Source organism: Cyrtonyx montezumae, unplaced genomic scaffold (assembly GCF_038088225.1).
Source record: "Cyrtonyx montezumae isolate F1298 unplaced genomic scaffold, pur_monq_1.0 scaffold_10, whole genome shotgun sequence".
Lineage (NCBI taxonomy): Eukaryota > Metazoa > Chordata > Aves > Galliformes > Odontophoridae > Cyrtonyx > Cyrtonyx montezumae.
The window spans coordinates 6,531,639-6,552,782 of NW_027071826.1; the positions used below are offsets into that span (position 1 = coordinate 6,531,639).

Sequence of the window (21,144 nt, forward strand, 5' to 3'; positions counted from 1 at the left end):
TGCAATGCAGAGGGACACACAGCTCCATCAGGTGCTCAGAGCCCTGTCCAGCCTGACCTTGGCTGTCTGCAGTCAGAGCACTCACCATCTCTCTGGTCAACATGTTCAACCTTTCTTTGCCTAAGCTCGTGTGCATTGAGCAACCAATCACAGGCAGCTGAAAGGAATTGCCAGGATCATTGTCCTGCGTACAGGGACAAAGCTTTCATTTTCCCCAGCTGTACATATCAGGCAGATTTTTCCAGCATGCCCCCGCCTCAGAGTTAAGTGTACAATAACCCAAGTGTGTTCTTCAAACAAGGGTGAAACCTCTTCCTATGTGCCCAGGAGCAGCTGCTGTTCTTGCTCAGAAGATGGAGCCGCCTTCTGAAATGATTTTCTAAGGCTGAGAGCAAGCAATGCCTGCAAGGGGATGTTGCAGCGTGCAGTTCTGTCTCTCCAGCTTCTTCTGCTGCTTTAATTATAACAGCGCTTCAACGCTTTCAGAAGAAAAAATGCTGAAAATACATTTCTTCTCTTGCAAGCGATGAGAAAATGCCTTTCACCGGTGTTTGATGTCACAGATGTTCAGCACCACAAGGAGCAACGGTAAGAAATATCAGAGATGCTGAGCAGCGCTGGTTGCAACAGAGCAGCAGTGTTCTGCAGAGGCACTCCTGCAATAGGTGTGCTCACACGGGGCTCACCAACAGACTGACATCGCCCAGCTCACCGCCTCCATTGCAGCTGCCTCTAATGGCCGAAATGCAAAACAAAAAGCATTTCCTGTCGTCCCCTTTTACTGAGCCCTTTGTTGACCGCCCTTTGCTTGAAGCATCCCCGCCACGGGTTTATCTGTCCTGCTGATCTCGGCGAACACATCAAGGGCCATTGACTCTCAACACAAATGAATTCAGATGGGTTAGAGATCTCGCTGAGGTCACCAAGTGCCCAACCAGTGCTCAAGTGTCTAAAAACTGCCACCCTCAGCTCATTTCTGCAGCAGCTTCTTGCCTTGCCCAGCTGTCTCCAACCAGCAGATGTCCCTTCGTGCTGCTAACGGGGCTGGAAGCAAACACACGAAACTGAATAAGGAATTATCGCAACACTCCATTTTTTAGCCATCCCTGAAGGACCCCAGCTGTGAGCAGCCAGCCCTGGGGGTCCTCTTCTTGGGAGGCTTTAATTGTTTGCTCAGCAAAACCCCTTTTTCCACCCAGCCCAGCTGCAGCCCCACCAGAGCGACCCAAGCACCCTGATGGGCATGCACAGTGAACACAGCAGCTCCTCACAGCGTCCACGCAAGCTCAGAGCCTGTTTGTTTTTTTCCCTTTGTCTTAAAACACAACTTGGCAGCCGCTCCATCCCCTGCAGTGCTCAGCTCCCTGCCCAGCAGCCGCCCTCACAAAGGCCTCCGTGGGCTCTAAGTGCAGCAGCAGTCTCATTCCAGATCCTGCTCCAGAATGAGATGACAGCTCGAGGGTCCTGGCTACGAAGAGATGAAGACCGGGCACGTTGACAGCAAACAGTTCTCACTATTGTTCAGAGCCTCCTTTCCTACACAGTGACTCAGTTCTGTGGGGGCTGGTGGATGTGAAATGGGGACTGGGGACTGGGGTTACTGGAGCAGCTCACCAGGCTCCGGCTTCTAGCTGCAAGAGGAATCTCAGTGCCACAAGAACATGGATGCTGAGATGGGTTGGAGCCCAGCTGGTGGGAAGCATGGGTACCTCAGGTGGAAAGCTACAGAGGGATAAAACACAAGAAGAACGTGTACAGTTTTAAACCTCCTCTTGGATGACATTACTTTTCAGAAATTGGGCAAAAAGTCAACATCTTACCATCTTAAGTGACTCCATAAGCAGGCAAGAAATAGCACGTTATGTATTTGTTCAAGAACCGTGGAGATGTGGTAGAGTCATAGAGAATCCCGAGTTGGAAGGGACCCGAAAGGACTGTCAAGTCCAACTCCTAGTTATGTAAGAAATATGTAAATAATGTTAGCAATTCATTTGACAAGAACTCTACGGCCTGTTGAAGTCCAGGTTGCCACTGATTCCCTTGAAAAGATGAACCTTATGGCTCCCATGTGCATTTATGCGGAGATTTATTAACTGCAGTTGTAAACACAAACTTTGGGACTTATCTCCTCATTTATTTTAATTAAAACCAAACTATTTGGGAAGAACAATATATGTATTTCCCTCTACATTTCCCTCCATCTAGAACCAGAAGAGCAATTTCATGGGCTACAAACAGCCCCTGATGGCACTCTGTGTATTAGGGGACGTGTAAACCTCACACCCAGCAACATGATACGAACTCCAGTAGGGCAAGGACAAGTTCACATTTATGAACATGTAACCGAGTCACATGGAGGCTTCCAAGGACTTACAGCTCGAGTTTGAAAGTTAGAGAGGTAAAAAAGTAAACACACAAACCAAACACACTCTTCTTCACAGCTAGCTCAGTGGGAGTGCAACTCTGGCTGAGGACAACAGTCAGCTCTGGCAGCTCAGTGCACCAGTGTCCAACAGTTGCATAGGGAGAACTACTCTACCAGGATTGTATCCACGCTTTCCTGGATGAGATCAGACTCCAGTAAACACGCATCCAAGTGATCTTGGGACAAGCTGGAACTCTTCCCCACGCCCTCGCTGTCGCCGTAGGGCCGGAACCTGGGGGTGAGGGGGCTCTCCAGCTGTGGGCCGCAGCCGTGCTTGGGCTGCTTCCCCCGGTGTGTGTACATGTGCTCCAGCAGCTGGCTCTTCCGGAAGAACGTGCGGCCGCAGACGGTGCAGCTCAGTTTTCTCTTCCTCGAGAAGGAAAAGTTACAGTTCAGCTCCACCGGCTCGTGGTCCTTGGAGATGAGAGAGAGCTGCCCGATCTGCAGGGGCTCGAGCTCGGCGCAGCCCGGGTGCTCCAGTGGGTTCTCGTCCTCCCTGAGGAGGAAGGCCCCGAGGCGCTGCCCACCCTCCCTGCCCTCCATCAGGGGCTGCACCTCCCCGAGCCCGCTGCTCTCCAGGATGGAGGCTGGCACGCCGAAAGGCAGCGAGCCCGAAACATGGGTGTGCAGGTGCTCCCGCAGCCCGGCCCGCGAGTCAAAGCGCTCCCCGCAGTAGTGACACAGGTGCACCCTGAGGCTGGCCTTGGCAAGGACGGGGTTTGCTCTGCCTGGAGAAGGAGGGCTGCAGCTCTGGGACACCACAGGCTCAGCCTCGCACTTCTCCTGCTTGATGGAGACAGAAAGCTTCGGCAGCTCCTCCGCCGGCCTGGCCAGTGCTGCGGGCTGGGCTGTGGGATGCGGGCCCGGCTGCTCGTGGCTGCTGTCATCCAGGCCGATGGCGAGGGAGAGCTGCAGCTGTGGGTGCTCAGCTGGAGCAGAAGGCCGGCTCCCCGCGCTGCCCAGCGTCTCCTTGGCACCCGGCCACTCCTTCGCTGCTTTGTGCGCGGTGGAGATCTGGATCCCATAGAGGTTTGAGGACTGCACGGCCTCTGAGGGGAAGGCCTGGTTCATCTCGACAGCGAGGTGGGAAAGGTGGTCGGCGTGCAGGAAGCGGATGCCCTCCTCCAGCCGGCTCTGACTGACCGCCTGCTTTGGGCCCTTCCCGGTGTACATGATGTGCAGGAGGTAGCTGAAAATGTCCGGCTGGATATCTGCAGGCTGAATCTTTATGCACTCACTGAAACAAGACAGATGATTAAGCACATTGTTGACTCCAAATTACAGCCCTGACCCATTATCTGCCCATTCATCTGCACAGTCATTGCCTTGCAGAACACAGGCGCTGCCACCTGGCTGCAGGGCCATGACGGGCAGCGCTCCTTGCCAAGGCCTGCAGGAGCACGGCTGCCTTGTGTACTCAGCATGTTTGCATATGGACCGGGCTCTGAGCACCTGATGGAGCTGTAGGTGTCCCTGTTCATTGCAGGGGTGTTGGACCGGATGGCTTTTAAGGGTCCCTTCCAACTCAATTCCATGATTCTGTGTATCTGTGTGATGGCAATAACAGCACACAGGGCCATGGTGAAGGACTGTGAGCACAGCCAGCCTCTGTCTGCCCCACCTGCGACAGCACCTAACCACGTGCACCACCCTCTAATAGGAAGCACGGAGTGTCTGTGCGCTCAGGTAATAAATCCAGCCACCACTGCTGTGTAATCTTTACAAGCCTTGCACCTAAGTGTCAGCAAACAACACCTACTGCCACAGAAGTTCACCCGTCATCTCACTTCCAGGCAAAGGCTGTGCATGGATGGACAAGGATCGGGGTCTGCAGCATTGCCCCTATGGGAACGGCTGAGAGCCCTGGGGATGTTCAGCCTGCAGGAGAGGAGATGGAGAGGGCATCTTATCAAGGCTTATAAATACCAAAAAGATGGGAGTCAAGTGGATGGGGCCAGGGTTTTTTGGTGGTGTCCAGTGACAGGACAAGCGGCAATGGGCACAAGATGGAAGTTCCATTTGAACATGAAGATTTATTTATTGTGAGGGTGGCAGAGCGCTGGCACAGGCTGCCCAGAGAGGTGGTGCAGTCCCATTCTCTGCAGATATTCAAAACCCGCCTGGACATCTTCCTGTGCAATCTACTGTTGGGAACTGTGTTAGCAGGGGGCTGGGGTGGGGGATCTCCAGAGGTCCCTTCCAACCCCTGTGATTCTGTGACAATCTTCCTGGGGAGGTGCTGGAGGCCAGGACCACAGGCAGGAGGGATTAATCCATTGCTGCAGTTCAGAGGTGAGGTGAGGACTTGGAGCCAACTTCTGTATACCTGCAGAACCGCTCTGGGCCCGGTCAGGTGAAGCACCTGGAGAGGAGATTGGAATATGTGGATGCTCACAGTCCCAGCCCTTATCTGCAGCCTCTGAAGTGCAGAGAAGAGATAAGGCCACAGCTCCTTGTCTGCCCTGAGCCCACGGATCCTGTCAGGAGGGATCTGGATGAGCTGGAAAACTGCCTGAGCCGCATGGGGTTGGCTTTCTCCTTGGCTGGGGCAATTCCTGAGGCCATGGCAGCACCAGTGCTGGGGAGGCTGTGTGGGAACCGAGGTGTGGGCCAGACTAGGAAACAATCTCAGGCCACATAACATCCCCACTCGGGATCTTTAAGAGTGCAACACTTTTAGAAAGAGGAAAAAGCAGAAAGCCGAGCAGAGCAGTAAGGAGACAGGAAGACAGCTGCGAGTCCTTACCTTGTCTGATGGATAAATATCATCTTAAAATAGTTTGAGAAAGCAGCGAGCACCGCTCTGTGGGCTTTGAAGTAAACATCTCCAATAGCAACTGTGCAGTCGCACAGGAAGCCGAACTCCCGCTGCATGTTCAGCTGCTGGAGCAGGAGCAGGCTGTGGCCGGCCACGTCCATGGCGCGTCTGGGAGGAGGACGGGAGGTCTGTCCCAGCACGAAGTCCCATCAAGCACACAGCACGGCCCCGGAGCCTCCCCCCGCTGAGCAGCGGTTTCTCCTCCCGGCACCCAGTCCCGAGCCCACGCCGGGCTGTTACCGCACCCGCTCCGCGCACAGCACCGAGTGCTATTGTTCCCCCCACCCCGGTAGCACAGCCGCGCTCCGAGGGCCGCGAGGGGCCGCTCCCCGCGCTCGGCCGCCCCGCACCGCTTACCCCCGCGGAAGCGCTGCCCCGACCCTGCGCGGCTCCGCCCGCTCCCTGCGCGGCGGATGGGGTGGGCGCAACTCCCCCCGCGCTTCCTGCCGCCGGGCCCACGAGTGGAAAAGTGAGAGAGGCGGCTGCGCGGGGGTTGCGCGGTCGCTGCGCGGTGCTGAGCCTCCGTCCGCGATGGCGGCGACGGCGCAACCCCGCGCAGGACTTCCCCCCCACCCCACCCCACCCTCCTCTGTCTTCGTGATGGAGCGGGCGCTGCCGCTGGTTCGTCTGCTGCCCAGCGGGTCGGTTTGAATGCGTTTCCTACTGAAAATGGCAGCGGGAATCACCGCGGGTGCGCTTCCTCCGCGTGGGTTTCGCGCAGCCTGGCGCACGTGTCGCGCTCCGCTCCGCGCTGCCTCGCACGTTTTTCCGGTCGCCTTCAGTTTTCCCGGAGCCTTTGATGTTTTGCTGCTCGTTGGCACGGTGATTTTAATCGGGCCAAATCCGAAGCCTTTAGGGCAAATGCCGCCCCAATAGCGGCAGACGTGGGACTGCCCCCAGAGCAGCCTGCGGGAGGGCGAGTGCTCCGCTCGGAGCTTGCTGCCCGGCCCACTGCGCCCACAGATATTCCTTTTTCCAGCATTCCCTGCCTTCCTTCTCCTATTTGCACACGAAGCTCACTGGGCTCGGGGCCATCTTCCCGCATCGGCAGCCGGGCTGAGGTTTAATGGCGCCCCGATCCCATTGCCCCTTCTCAGCACCGCTCGCTGCTTTTCTTCCCTCAGTGCTCGGCGGTGGGTGCTCAAGGTTCCGGGCTCCGCTCCCGAGCTACGTGACATGTTTATTAACCCGTGTGCCAAGTGAGGGGCTGTTTGCAGACCGCAGGTTATTTATTTAAATGATTAATTATTTACACGTTAGCTAGGTTGACCCTGGCCCAAACGTGGCAGAGAAACTGGAGCCAAAAGGATGGGAGCAATGATGAGGAATGACATTTCACCGTCAGAAAACCAGTCAGTGGTTTCACGGGGCTCCAGAGGTACAGAGTGGCCCAGCCCACACCTCCATGGCGGCCACTGTGATGCCATTCTCAAATCTGCCATCAAATCTTTTGCCGCCGTCGCCCACCTGGAGCTGAGCTCCTTGCTCTATATGATCTTCGTGGTTCGTTCCAGCAGGAACGATCCGATGTTTCCTTGGGTACCCGTGGTGAACGCAGAAGTGACGGCGGCTCTGGAAACCGCCTCTGACCGCCCGAGCTCTGCGGATGGAGCGCTCCCGCACAGTGCGGCCGGTGCCCTTTGGGTGGAGGAGCCGAGCGTCCGTCCAGCAGCCCCGCGGAGAGCAGAGGCTCCTGGCAACGCCATGGCTCAGCTCGGGAGGTCACGGAGAGGCGCGGGGAGGGTGGGGAACGGCGCTGGGAAAACTCTGAGAGGGGAAAGAAACGAAAAAAAAAAAGCAAAAAACCCCGAAGCGCTGCTCCGTGATTCGAAGTGGCGTCGGATGTGCGGTGCTCCCTGCATCAGCCGCGAGAGGGGCGGCGGCAGCGGGTGGAATTTCGGCGATTAAAAGAAGTAATAACCAGAAATCCCGTATCACGCGGCGTGGGGGGGAGGGGGTTCTCTCCTGATTCGAGGCAGCTGTCACACCCAGGGGCCGGGAAGCCGTGCACGGGGCAGCCCCGGCTCCATCCGGGCGCGGGGGCAGACCCCCCCCTCCCACCGCCCGCAGGAGGCCCCGCTGAGCGCCGGGGGGGTGGGGGGTTCCCGACGGGCCGGGGTGGGGGCGGAGGGCCGGGCCCGGCGAGCGATGGGAGGGGGCGCGGAGCCGCTCCGGCCCCGGCGCGATGGGAGGAGAGGGGAGCGCGGCAGGGAGCCGCCCGCCGGGCCCGGCATTGGCGCGGCGCAGCAGCGCTGGCAGCGGCGGGGCCGGGAGCCGCCGGCCGCCGAGGGGAGGGGTCCGGCTCCGTGCGGTCGCGGCGGAGCCGGCGCTGCGGCAGCAGCAGGCGCGGCGGGGCGGAAGTCCTTTGTTGCAGCGGCAGCGGCGCAGCGGCGGGAGCGGCGCGGGCGGCTCTCCCCCTCGGCCCGCGGTGAGTGCGGCCGTGCGGGCCTCCAACCGAGCGGCCCCGCGCGGAGCGGAGCGGAGCGGGGCGGGGGGAGCGGGCGGCAGCAGCTCCGCCGCCGGCGGGAGGTGGGAAGTGCCGAGCGGCGCCGGCCGCGGCGTGGCCCGGCCCGGCCCGGCGCGCCATAGTGGAGCTGCCAGGTAGGGGCTGCCCGGCCGGCTCTCGGCCGCCGCCGTGACCTTGCGCCGGGCGGGAGGGGCCGGGCCGGGCCGGTGCGGGGCCGCGCGGTTCTCGGCGGCTTTCCGCTCCAGCTGCGGGGCAGCGCGGAGGGGCCCTGCGGAAGCGGCTCGGGGCGGCGGATGCTGCGCGGGGCGGGGGCGAGAAGGGCACGGCGGCCGCGGTTCCGCGCTCGGGGCTCTGCGCCGCGGTGAAGCTCGGACGGCTCTCCGCGCTCTGCTGCTTTGTTGGTTTGGTTTTTGTTGGTTTGGTTTTTTTTTTTTTTTTAAGCGAAAAGTTGAGTTGCGGCAGTTTCACGCAGAGCGGAGCCGCAGTCCGCGGGGAACGCGCCAGCGCACCCCACCCCACCCCGGCAACGGGCAGCGCTCGGGGGCGGCCGGGACCGGGGTGGGGGGAGAGGTTGGGTATTAAAGGCAGCGGTGCCGAAGGGCTGCGAGGGCTGCTTCCCCCGCGTGCTGCCCCGCACGGAAAGGTAACGAGAGGAGGAGAGGAAGCGGTGCCGCTGTGCTGTGCGAGTTGGTGTAACTCCGATCCTCGACACGTCGGCGCTGGAGCTGCCTGCCCGGCTCCTGCCGCTGCGTGACTGCCCCGCGATACAGCATCGCGCGGCGCGGGCCGAAGAGCCAACCGGGGCTGGGGCAGCGCCGTGTTCCGTAGGCATTTAATTACATTAAACAAACATTCCTTTAATTAAAGGTGTTTGTTTAACATTCCTCGCTGCAGCCCTTGGAAAAACCCGCACAGCCCTCGCGAGCAGGGCTTGCTTTCTTTCTCTGCAGATTAGAAACCGAAGCTGTCCCAGGGCTGAGCCGGGGCCGTCTGAGCGCGGGGCGCGGCGCATCGGGCCGGAGCAGCACGTCGCATTGGTTGCGTGCTGCTGGGTGTTTGTCCGGGTGGGAGTGGAGCTGTGGGCTGGTGCTGCATGGGAAGCTTGGCAGAGCGCTGGAAAGCCCCGGCTCCAAGGAGCAGGGAGGCTTGGGCCGTGTGGGGGAGCTGAGCTGAGCAGATGCTTTATGTCTGCTGAGCACGGCTTCGGTTTTGTCACGGGCACGGGGATCGGCAGTAATTACAGTGAGAGTATGCACAGAAAGTCCAGGATCTTTGGTGGGCGCTTATCTGCTGCGTGAGAAAAAAGCTGCTCTGAGCTGAGATGGTGGCAGTGTCCTGGTGGCAGCCCTAGTGCCCGCTCCTGCAGGGGCTGCAGCTGGCCCCAGACCGCCTCTGCAGGACGTGCTGTGCGTTTGTCAAGGAGCATTGACCAGTGGTTGCTCCGTGGTTGCATTCTCTGCCCCTGCTGCTGCTGCCCGAGCACAGAGAGCACCACGCACTGAGCTCTGCTGCGGACACAGCTGTCAGGATTTGCATGAAGACCATTTTTAGCTTCGAATTGGTCTGGTAACTCTTTCTTTGCGTGCCTTGGGCCATCGCAGAGCTCTCTAGAACTAACCAGCTGCTGCCTTTTTCTCCACTAACCCACCTCATCTGATGGAGACTTTAGCAGTTTAGTTTTTTTTATGTGCCACAAGTGAATTTCAAAGCATTTAGGACCAGGAAGCGCTGACATGTCGTCTGACCCATGTGTCACAAGGCACTCCACTTGTGTGCGTCCAGTGACTGGTTATGCCGGCACGCAGCCTGTATCAGCCAGGGATGCTCGTCTGGAAGGCACTTATCTTTATCTGAGGGTCTTGGGTAGGGCTGAACACCAGGATGTCTCCTGAAGCTAACAGGGTGAGTTGGAGGGCACACATAAAGGCTCATCAGCCAGCTGCAAGGCTTTCAAGGGTGTCAGGATGTTCTTCCGCAGATCTTTCAAACGTATCATTACCACGTTGCCTCAGCACCTTTCACAGTTGTAAAGGCATCAGATAAATGGTGACTGGGACTTTATTGAGCAGTCTTCGGTGGATAACAAGTTACTTTAAAACATTGCGTGGGGCTCTGCAGTACTTTGTACTCCAGAGACATGACCTGAACTTGGTTGAAGCTGCAGTGGCAATTCTAAGGCTTCAGTTCAGACTGTTTTCCTAACTTAGCTGCTCGTGCTTTCCTGTCATCTTATTCATCTTTTGTGGTGAGTGCGTACTAAGAGTGTGACGCCCTTTAACTCTCAGGGTCTGACAGTGGAAACCTGTTAAATTGTTTCAGTTTCTCATTTGCGGACTCAGGTGCTGTGTCAGTGGAGAGCTCTGTGAGCTGCTGGGGGAGTGAATGGCTCCCACCATTGCTCCTTGCCTTTCCCTGGGTTTGATCCAGCTCAGGTGTCAGCTGGAGCTTGTTTCCCTGCACTGGCAACAGGGCATTTAACATCAGTAGATTCAGCCATCAGGATGTGCATGCAGATGAGGATCTGCATCTTGGCAGGCAGCTTCACAGCTCGTGTGCCTGAAGGCAGCTAATGGAAGGACTATGGGAGGAGGAGAAATTATAGCCGGTCCTTCCTCATCCAAGTAATGGAGCCTAATTAGACTTTCCCTGACAGTACAGAGGTAAATTAATTCACGATTGTGGATCCTGCACTCGCAATGCAGGCTGCATCTTATCCATACCTGCTGTTGTGATAACAGTGGTCACCTGGCCTCACAATCTTTGCCTTTTTTGCAAAGTTTGTGTAAACTGAGTACTTTCTTGGACTCTGCAGTACTATGGCAATCTCAGTGGCTTCCTCTTGCTAATGTCTAGATAAAACATGTTGCTTGTCAGCAACCCCGTAGTCAGTGTACCAGCTGAATGCCCAGATTTCTCAGGGAGCGTGAACTTGTGGGATAGGATATTTCTCGAGCATCTTGATGCTGTCATTTAGGGATCCATATTCTCTGCTGGAAGCCACGAAGGCAAAGTAATTCTTTAGGGAGGAGAGTCTTGGGAGCCCGCATCAGGCTGAGATGCGGCGTGAGAATGGGATGGGGAATTGGCTTTCTGCTGCCCAAGCAGTGCATTTCTTTGGAAAACTGGGCGTTGGTTCCTTGAGGTTTTTCAGTCTCATTTTCTATTAACACCGAGTTCTCCACTCATTTATTATACTTTTGTCCAGCCTCCTCTTGGTTTCTGAAGAAAAGCAGCCAGCCACTAAGCATGTAAGCAGTCTGTTTTTGCCTGCTCAGCAGTGGAAATGCTGGGTTTTGAAAACCACCTACTAATTTTAGGAGCCGAGACGCTCCTGAATCTTGAACCTTGTGGTACTTCTTTTTTGAAGACAGAGAAGTTAATAAAAGAACTTCAGCAGTCCCTTAAAGGTTTAACAAGGAAAAGCTCAAAGACTTCTTCTGTCTTAAATTTTCTGAAATGTTTTAAAACTAGAATTCTGAGGGAAAAAAGAGAACATGGAGCTACAGTAAGTGCTGTTTCCTTCTGGTTCTGAGCTTCTAAACAACATCCTTGGTTTGCGTAGTAGTGCAGCTTAGCTTGTTGGTGATAATATCTGAGTAGTAATTGTACCTGAGTGCTGATTCAAAAGAAAAACACTGTGGCATGTGAGCAGCTGGAATCAAAGCTTTGCTGTGTGCCAACAAACACAGCCTCCGCATACATTTTATGCTTCTTAGAGTATGAGCATCAGACTGAAATTACCTGACTAAAACATCTACGCTTCTCAGTTTCGTGTCAGACGCTTTTCCAGTACGTTCTTTTTCAGACCACGTCTGCATGGTTCTGTGCTGCTCACAGCACGGCTCATCGCTGTGCTCACTGCACACATCAGTTGTTACTGAAGATGGAGTGGTGTAGGTGCCTGGTGGACCTCCCTGTGATGTTTGTGCTTCATAAATGCAGTGTGCTGGTCAGGCAAGTGGTCATGTTCCTTCCCTTTGTGAAATAGGAAGCAGAGTCAGAGAGGCTCAGATAGACATTTGGACTGACCAACTTGCAAGTGTAGGGCTTTAATTTTCCAAGGTAATTGATGCTTAATACACACAGCCGGTAGCTCCTATTTGTATCAGGTACTGCTAATGGTTTCTCTGCATTAAGATGTTGGACGTCTTAAGAAGTGCAACCCTGATGTTGATGTGACTTGTCCCAGCACTGACAGCAATGGGGTACTGTTTTCCAAGCAGTGCTCTTTCTTGTGAGCTTTTCCTCTGCGTCTGCTGGCCTTTTCCACCTCACCTCCTCCAAACCCTGTGCCAAATGAGCAGGGATCTCACACTGTGCACAAAGGGCAGTGCTGCTTGGATCCATCCCCTGGACAGACCCAGAGGGTGAGCCCAGTAAAGAAAGAAGCCTTTGGTAAGAGGAGGGCTGGGAGGCTGCAGTGTGTACATAAAAGGTTGCTGAATGACTGCTGCACTGGAATTTAGCTTAATTAATGTCTTGTGTATGCAGTTAACTTTGAAACCTTAGGTTTCTTTTAAGATGGATGTTTTTGTCCTAATGACTGGTTTTTTTCCAAAGAAAATTTCAAAAATAGTTTGCAGCGTTGAACCACCCACGTGGTGTGTGACAAATGCAAATCTCTGACATTTTAGCAATTAAAATCACAAAATAATGGCAGAGGATCATTTTCTGAGAGCTTGCTCTTGAAGGGAGGACATTTTCCAACAAACCTGTGATATTTGCCGTAGCAAAGGAGTGGCAGAACTCAGAGTTCGGTTCCAGTTCTGAATGGGTGAATGCTGTAATAGTTCTCTGCCTGTTGCTCAGCAAAAGCATGTGTGTGTAACTGTGCTTGTGTGTGTGTGTATAGAAAATATTTTTCCTTTCTGCCCTACCACTTTGGTTCTTCCCCAATCCCTGGTGTCCCCCCCCCCATGTAGATCCCCACTGCACCAACTTTTCTGCCCTCTGCTGTTCCTGATCACAGCCCTCCTCTGAGCTCAGCCTGTCCCACCTGCTCTCCTGATGGCTCCCTGAGCTCTCCCCTCACCTCCCTCTTACAGTTTCTCATCTCCACCCAGTTTCACTGAGCCCATTCCTTGCTGGGCTTTCACCAGTCAGTGCCAGGTGTCGTTCCCTTCTGGCTGCCAGGGGTGCTGGGACACGTCCTGGTGCAGTGAGCACTGTCACCAGTCTGAGAGTGGAGGTGGCACACAGCAGCCAAAGGGGTTTTCACACTGGATGGGATGGCTTGGATAGGCCCCTGTGTACTAAGCAGCTATATGAGAATGAAATGCTCTCAACGAGGCTGTCATCTGAGATTTTAGTAAGGCACAGCAGTCTGAAGTGTGAACAAACTGATAATTTCTACCTTCTTCTTCCCCTCCTCCTGTCTAAGTTTCTTGTTTAGCTAACCAAATTCAGGCAGCTTTTTTTGTGGTGACAAAGAACATCTCTAAGACATGCCCCTTTCTCTCATGTGAAGTCTGATTAAGGTTTATGTCTGATTAATGTTTATACATCAAGGGAGGTGGGAGGCAAGTGGATGAGGCCGGGCTCTTCTCAGTGGAGCGTAGCAACAGAACAAGGAGCAAAGGACTAAAATTCAAACATAGGAAGTTCCATGCAGACATGTGGAAGGAATGCTTTGCAGTGAGGGCGATGGAGCACTGGAACAGGGTGGGCAGGGAGGTTGTGGAGTCTCCACATGTGGAGATATTCGAGACCTGTCTGGACACCTACCTGTGTGACCTATTGTAGGGAGCTGCTTTAGCAGGGGTTGGATTGGACTCGATCTTTTGAGGTCCCTTTCAACCCCTGTGATTCTGTGAGGTCTCCTAAGATTTTGCAAGACAAAGTTCTTTCAATTTTAAAGAAAGAATGGTATTTTAGATAAACAAAAGCTCTTTCTTAACCTCACTTTTTGAACTGCTTTAACTGAAATTTTCTGGAGAAAGAGAAAAGCTCAAAGCAGGCAGTTCACAAGGGAACATTTGCCTTTGCTGGTTGATGTCAAAGTTTTAAATAGACCAACACAGGTTCTCATAGTGGGAAGTTTTGGCAGCTGTAAATATTTGGTGACACACGGCAGGTTAATACAGCATACGGAGGAAGGCTGCCAGTACTTTCATTAACATAGATAACTTCAAACACTCTCTATTTTAATACCTCCTCGTAGTACTGCTGTGATGGAGGCTGTGTACACATCTGAGCACCTTGCTGGCCTGGCCAAGCTAGCTCGTGCTCGGGCTGGTTCTTTACAAAGCAGTGGTAGGAGAAGGGCATTACCGGTGCCTTATTTTTGCTTATTGGGGCTCAAGTGCTGAAAGCTCTGCAAGAGTTTCTCTGCCAAAAGAGGAAATGGGTTTCGCTTTTTCAAAGAAGAAGGAAATTTAGAGAAAATGAGTTTGTGCACCGTCACTGCGATGGCTGCCAGGTCATTCCCACTAGTTTGAAAGTCCTCTTTGCAGGTGTGTGCAGGTATTCGTGACCTTGCTGCCCGTGCTGCTGTTTTGCTACTGGAAGACATAACGAAGTACTTTCAGTATGCAGAAAATAAAAATGAAGAGTTCAAGCTTGCCACTTTGTGAGGACAAGAAGGTTCAAATAAGCTGTCTTGATTCCTTCCTCTGTCAGTTCTGATGGAAGCTGGCACTGAAACCCAATGGTTATCGGAAGAACTGTGTCTTCTGTTTCTTGTTGATTTTCAGTCTTTGGATGTGGAAGTTGAAGTCAGTTCTTTGTTATTATGCAGTTGCTGGTCTTAATTCTTGATGAAGTCTACTGAATTGCATTCAAGTATCTGATTAATAACCTGAAATACTAAGACACCTTAGCACTTCAAAGAATATAAAGTGCCCTTTAATGTTACGTGATGTTGAAAGCTTTGTTGTTATTCTCGGAAACCCCTGAAGTTACTCAGAAACTTAGTTGTCAAATTTCTGTAGAGAGGGCATGAAGCTGTTTCAGAGATTCTTCTGTTTTCAGAGCCACCCTCTTGCAAGTTAGTAAGAAAGCCATTGAATGGATTTTATGTAACAAGCTACATTTCTGCAGTAGACATCACTGACCTGAACTGGACAGAGAATTGTGATGTGCTTACTTTTGGAGTTTTGGGTTCTAGCAGTAAGTTGAGGGAAGAGGAGTAGCTGTCATCTAGGTGTTAATCTTCAGTATAAAACCCAAATCTCAAGATTCCCATTGCCAGTCAAGGTCTTCTGCTGATAGTGGTCCATACAAATGGCTGTTGTAGGGAATATTACTGGGTGGTGATGAGCATTTCCTCATGTAGAGAGCCTGAATGCATTTTTTTCCATGACACTCATTTGTGGAATGAAGGAGAGCAGTGACTAATGTTAGGTCTGCTACTTAACAGCCCAGGCAACATCTCTGCTTTGTGAATTCAGTGCTTGTTGTGGAATTTAATTTCTCTGCTCATTTTCCAGTCAATGGGAGATAGGTGTGAGCTGGAAGGGAGATGATGGGGAGGGGATAAGAAGAAACCAGGGAACATTTTGTGTGTATTTTGTTTGCATTTTGGATGGTTGAAAGACATGACAAATCAATCTGCATTTCATGGAGTCATAAAATGCAGTTTGTACATGTTGTTTGCTTGCCTGTATCTTATGTGTGCAAATCTCTTACTTTCTGTTGCTTGCAATAACTTTCAAAGTGTGAAGCATGCTCCTCGCTGCTTTAGGTCTTTCTCAGTGATGGCATTCTTTACCCTTCCTTTTGTTTTCTCAAACCACCCTGTCCTGGTCCTTGTTGTTTTAGCACACATTATGCATGTCAGTAAAGACTGAGTAGGGAATAGCCTTACTTGGTTGCAGTTTATCTTCTATGACTTGAATGGACACCTCCTGCATACACCTTCCAGCGCCTTCAGAGCTTTGCTCCAAGTGTTTGCTATTCCTCATCAAGGCTTCATCTCTCAGTGCTGCCATCTCTGGCTTGCTGGCCTTCAGTCCTCCATTAGCCGAGTTTGTGTTTTGTTTTTTTTTTTGTCCAGTCTCCAATCTAAGTGTTTTGCTTGTATTATATGAAAGAGTGGTTTTAAGAAGAGCTGGAGCACGGTGTGCACCACTTCCTGCTTCTGTGCTGTCCGTGTTGCACAGCAGGCTTGTGTGGGCCGTGCTGCCAGCCCTGCACTTCTGAGAATGCACCTGAGTTGCACGGCTCCTCATCTGATAGATGTCTTACAGATAAGGTCAAGAAGATCCCCAAGCAGCCGTAAAGAGCAAACAGTGTTTAGATGTAGCCTGTGTAGATGCTTCATTGATGCCTCTTCTGAGTTTCCTTTAGTGGGGGAGGGAAAGACCAGTTTGAGCCCAGCACTGGTGCCAGTAATGTGTTGCAACATAGGTCCTTTGGTCTGGCAGGTGAAAAAGGCAAGCTGAGACTCAGCGGTGGTTTCTTACAGTCAGCTCACCTTGTATAGCTGTTGTCCCGGGGCCGTCTTGCAGAAGTCTGCCCTGTGAAGCTTTTGAAGTTCTGCATCCAGAATTCCTATCTGAAAATCTTGGCTGTAGGACTTTGAGATATATTTGCTAATTTATATTCTAGCAGCATTGCTTTAACTGATTGTGGTGGTTATGTTTATTAGTTTACTGGTCTTGTAAGGCTAGTGGTGAGAACATGGGACGATGGATGTTTTCACTGGCATCAACAGTAGTTGCCAGCAAAGATGTCCAGACGGGAAATCATACCACAAACAGTGTGAGAATAGGAAGATCTAGAGAGGAAAAAGACAGCGGTTCCTTTCTGCGCTTAAATGTATTCTACTTCTTGTGCTCATGGTTTTAACAGATGTCATCTTCTTTTTGCAGGGCTGTAATTGAAGTACAAGATGGCAAGAACCAGCCACAGCAACTACGTCCTTCAGCAGCTGAACAACCAAAGGGAGTGGGGCTTTCTGTGTGACTGCTGCATTGCTATCGATGATATTTATTTTCAAGCACATAAAGCAGTCCTTGCTGCATGCAGCTCCTACTTTAGAATGTTTTTTATGAACCATCAACACACTACAGCCCAGCTGAATCTAAGCAACATGAAGATTAGCGCTGAATGCTTTGATCTTATTTTACAGTTCATGTATTTAGGAAAAATTATGACTGCCCCTGCCAATTTTGAGCAATTTAAAGTGGCCATGAACTATTTGCAGCTCTACAATGTACCTGAGTGTCTGGAAGATATACAGGATACAGACTCATCTAGTTTAAAATGCTCTTCTTCTGCTTCTAGCACCCAGAACAGTAAAATGATATTTGGTGTGCGCATGTACGAAGACACGCTCGCTAGAAATGGCAGCGAAACAAACAGGTGGGGCATGGAGCCGCCAAGTTCCACAGTGAATACATCCCATAACAAAGAGCCCGATGAAGAAGCTTTGCAGCTCGCCAGTTTCCCCGAACAACTGTTTGATGTCTGCAAAAAAAGCACCACGTCCAAATACTCTCACACAAAAGAGCGTGTGTCCCACTCGCGCCGCTTCGGAAGAAGCTTCACCTGCGACAGCTGCGGGTTCAGTTTTAGCTGTGAAAAGTTACTGGATGAGCACGTGTTATCGTGCACCAACAGGCATTCGTACCAAAGTGCCAGATATTACAGTGCTGAAAAAATAGACTTTAATGAAAAGGACTCTGCTTCTAAAATAATCTCCACGCAAACGGAAAAATACAAAGGGGATTCGAGCCAAGTCACCGATGACTCCTCATCTCCCGTGTCCAACATTACAGGCAGGAAAAGCAGCATGGTGGCATCTGAGATGTCAGGTGAGGAAGGAAGCCGAGCCTCTGAGAGGAAGAGGATTGTCATCAAGATGGAACCAGAGGACAGTCCCGCAGATGAGCTGAAAGAGTACAATATCATCAAGGTGACAGGTAAAGACTGCAACGAGTCTTCTGATAACGATGACCTCGACGACGAGCAGGAAGAGCCGCTTTACAGGTACTACGTTGAGGAAGAGATGAGAGAGAAGAGAAATGCTCGGAAGACTTTAAAACCCCGTTTGTCCATGGATGAGGATGAAAGAAGGTGTTTAAAGAGTCCGCGGCACCTTAACAGGAAAGCTCCCTCTGTCCAGGAAGATGTCGAGAATGCTCCCTGTGAACTCTGTGGGCTAACAATCACCGAGGAGGATTTGTCCTCTCATTATTTATCCAAACACATAGAAAATATATGTGCCTGTGGCAAGTGTGGTCAAATCCTGGTCAAGGGCAAACAGTTGCAGGATCATGCACAGACCTGTGGAGAACCCCAGGACCTGACCATGAACGGTATCAGAAATTCTGAAGAAAAAATGGACTTGGAAGAAAACCCTGAGGAGCAGTCGGAAATAAGGGACATGATGTTTGCGGACATGCTGGAGGACTTCAGGGACAGCCATTTCCCGATGAACAGCCTTCAGAAAAAGCAGTCATATAAGCATTCTGCCTGTCCTTTCCGATGTCCTAATTGCGGGCAGCGTTTTGAGACTGAAAACCTAGTGGTTGAACATATGTCCAACTGCCTGGAGCAAGATCTGTTCAAGAATTCCATGATGGAAGAGAATGAAAGAGATCACAGACGTAAGCATTTCTGCAATCTTTGTGGGAAAGGATTTTATCAGCGTTGTCACTTGAGGGAACACTATACTGTTCATACCAAGGAAAAACAGTTTGTTTGTCAGACATGTGGGAAGCAGTTCTTAAGAGAGCGCCAGTTGCGGCTCCACAATGATATGCACAAAGGAATGGCCAGGTATGTCTGTTCCATTTGTGATCAAGGAAACTTCAGAAAACATGACCATGTACGGCATATGATATCTCACTTATCAGCTGGAGAGACTATATGCCAGGTCTGCTTTCAGATATTCCCAAATAATGAGCAACTGGAGCAGCACATGGATGTTCATCTGTATACATGTGGAGTATGTGGAGCAAAATTTAATTTGAGAAAAGATATGAGATCTCACTATAATGCCAAGCATTTGAAAAGAACATAAAGCATACTCATACTGTTAAAGCATTAAATTGGCAGCAGAGAGAACACCAAAGCAAGGCATACAGTATAGTAGACAAAAATTAAGAAAAAAAAATTGAAAACAAGTCTTTTTTTTATTATTATTTTTTTAAGACCCTCTTAATCATAGGTGTCTAGGCTCATTAAGTATATAGCTTTGAAAAGCTTCATGTGTTTAATTATTACATTTTCACTGTTTCCTAATATCAGTTTCTGTTCTTAATTTTATTGTTTTACTAAGTAGATATACCAATCATTATTTTTAAACTGTAGATGAAAAGCACAATGTTACCCCTTCACTGACTGCTATTAAACAGTTCTCGGATCCACGTCCGTAAGATGAGTGCTTTAATATTTCCATGTGTTGTTTCTTCATGTGAAAATTTTAGATCACAGCGATTAATATGCAAGAGCATAATTGTTCACAATCCCAAAATTAATTTTCAAAAGGAAAAAAAATAAAAAAGCAATGCCAAGACGTAATCCTTTGCTCTCTGACTCTGCTGTAAGGGCAGAGCTGGCTGTGCCGATCTCAGCTTCTTGGCTTTGTTGAAATTCGCATCCCAGTGGTCAGAGCACATAGGCTCAGTTAAACCTTGCAGAATTGGACTGGTGTGGAGAGGGAGTTAATGACTGTCATGATAACTGAGGAGTTTCCAGCAGAGTGGTCATTATCCAGACTTGCAATTGTAGCAGAACTGTAATGGGCGCTTCTGCCGTGTGAGTGACTTCGGCCTTTTGCTGGCTACCCTTACCCACGTGGGTCTATATAACCTGCTTATCCTAATATACAAGGAAAGACGTGCTGTGGTGGATTGCTAGGAATACAGCATTGCAATGTGCATTGAAGACTTCTTCATTTCTCAGCTTAGCTGTAAATGGGTGCCTTGTCACTTCTGTTGGGAAGTTAAAAGTGGGATGGGTGTGTAGATAGTCCCATTGCTTGGGTGGGAAGGGAAGGGGGAGTGTGGCTCATGTCAACCTTAGATTTTTTGTTTCTTGTTTTCATGATACTTTCTGAATGTTCTGTTTTTCAACAAGAATATAATAAGAAAAGACTGCAGAGTTTGTTTAATAAATGTAAAGACATTTAATGCCTTTAAAGATTTCTTTCTGATTCTAGTATAGCCCTAATCTGTGTAGCTTGTCTCTTAATTTAACTGAATTTAAAAGTCCTGCTAACTACCAGCTGACATCAATTCAGTGGGCAGTTTGGCCTTGGGGAGAACAACTGGCTTTGACTCACAGGCACCAGCTGTCTAAATGTTAAGTGTATGGTTTTTAATGGGGGGCAATAGGATCCTAATATGCAATGGTAGAGAAAACTAATACAAAATAAAGTCTAGCTGTACTTTCTCCCAGCAGATCTTACTTTAGCAGCCAGCATAGTAATGCGGCCTCCTGCCAGGCCGTGGAGAGGGAAGTGATTTCAACCAGCTTGCGTGTCAGTGGTGGGACTGAGGGCAGAAGCAGGGACTGATCCCTTGTTTCTCAGGAGTTAAAGGGGTGTTGAGCTTTGAAAGACTGTTTAGATAGATTAAAACAGTTCAGAACCTCCGCTATATCTAAATCTATCTAGATCAAACCGAGTACCAGAGAAATCTTGTTTTTATTCAGTTTTAAACGTGGATTGGAATTTCTCTTGTTGATTTGATGAGGGAGTGGGGAAGGGCCCAGCCATGGGGCTGCAGGCCTGAGCTTGCTGCTGGCTCCCAGATGCTGCTTCAGTTGCAGTGTGGGCCTGCAGCATTTTGCTAGAACTGCTCAGTCTTAGGTTTTCTTGAAGGTGCTGAAGCCAGCTGAGTCTCCAACAGCAATGGGACTAAAAGCACTGCTGATGTTAATGCACTCCAGCTCTTGAGTTAATTCCAAGCTTCTCTCTTACTCGGATTTTGTTACACGCTTCCCATCCCATGCTGGGCTGAAGCTCAGTGTGTAAGAGTTCAGAGAATAACCAGGATGGCTATTGTAGCACTCTCAGTGCTGGATTCAGTGGTAGAAAGGTGATTAGAGGGATCTTAAAGTATTTGACTGCCTGTAGCAATCATCTTAAAGACAAAGTAGTTAAGCACTTGCTGTGGTAGAAGGATTGGGGGCTAATACGCTGCACGCAATGTCTCTGATGTTCATGTTCCCTCATAAGACAGTAGCTATGGCTGAACTGGGAAAAGCAGCTAAGGGAACTGAGGGAGAACTAGAGAGTGCTGTGGAGCTGACAGAAGAGCCTCATGGTACAGGGTGAGCTGGAGGAGTGGGAAAGCTTGGTGGGAGCGGGGGGGATGGCAGAGGCTGGAAGGATCAGGCAGAGAGACAGAATCAGAGCTACATGAAAGGAAGCAGAGGGGAAAACATCCTAATGGTAGCACAGAGGGGGAGCCTGGAGGAATGGATGAAGTCCTGTAGATGCCTGTTGAGGCCAGAGTGAGTATGACTTAGCTTGGCTGGGAGAGC

General features: G+C 51.0%; 2 protein-coding genes across 3 annotated transcripts in view; one reads left to right on the top strand and one right to left on the bottom strand.

Moving 5' to 3' along the window:
- Positions 1–2,034: 2,034 nt before the first annotated feature.
- ZBTB25 (zinc finger and BTB domain containing 25) lies at positions 2,035–5,344 on the bottom strand. The gene is made up of 2 exons (XM_065748984.1): positions 5,172–5,344; positions 2,035–3,662 (listed from the first exon to the last, which is right to left on the bottom strand). The coding sequence occupies exons 1-2, from the start codon at positions 5,342–5,344 to the stop codon at positions 2,531–2,533; spliced, it is 1,305 nt and encodes a 434-aa protein (XP_065605056.1). The 3' UTR covers positions 2,035–2,530.
- Positions 5,345–7,380: 2,036 nt separating this feature from the next.
- Positions 7,381–21,144, top strand: part of ZBTB1 (zinc finger and BTB domain containing 1) — a 53,715-nt gene continuing 39,951 nt past the window's right edge. For both annotated transcript variants that reach the window (XM_065749073.1, XM_065749081.1), the window contains exons 1-2: positions 7,381–7,671; positions 16,521–18,432. In XM_065749073.1, coding sequence (XP_065605145.1) covers positions 16,541–18,432 — 1,892 coding nt within the window. In that variant the 5' untranslated portion in view covers positions 7,381–7,671; positions 16,521–16,540. The remainder of the gene's footprint in view (positions 7,672–16,520; positions 18,433–21,144) is intronic.

Coding starts and splice junctions, on each gene's coding strand:
- ZBTB25 (XM_065748984.1), bottom strand. CDS start 5,344: ATGGACGTGGCCGGCCACAGCCTGCTCCTGCTCCAGCAGCTGAACATG. Junction 3,663..5,171: donor ATATTTATCCATCAGACAAG/GTAAGGACTCGC, acceptor GTCTTGTTTCAG/TGAGTGCATAAAGATTCAGC.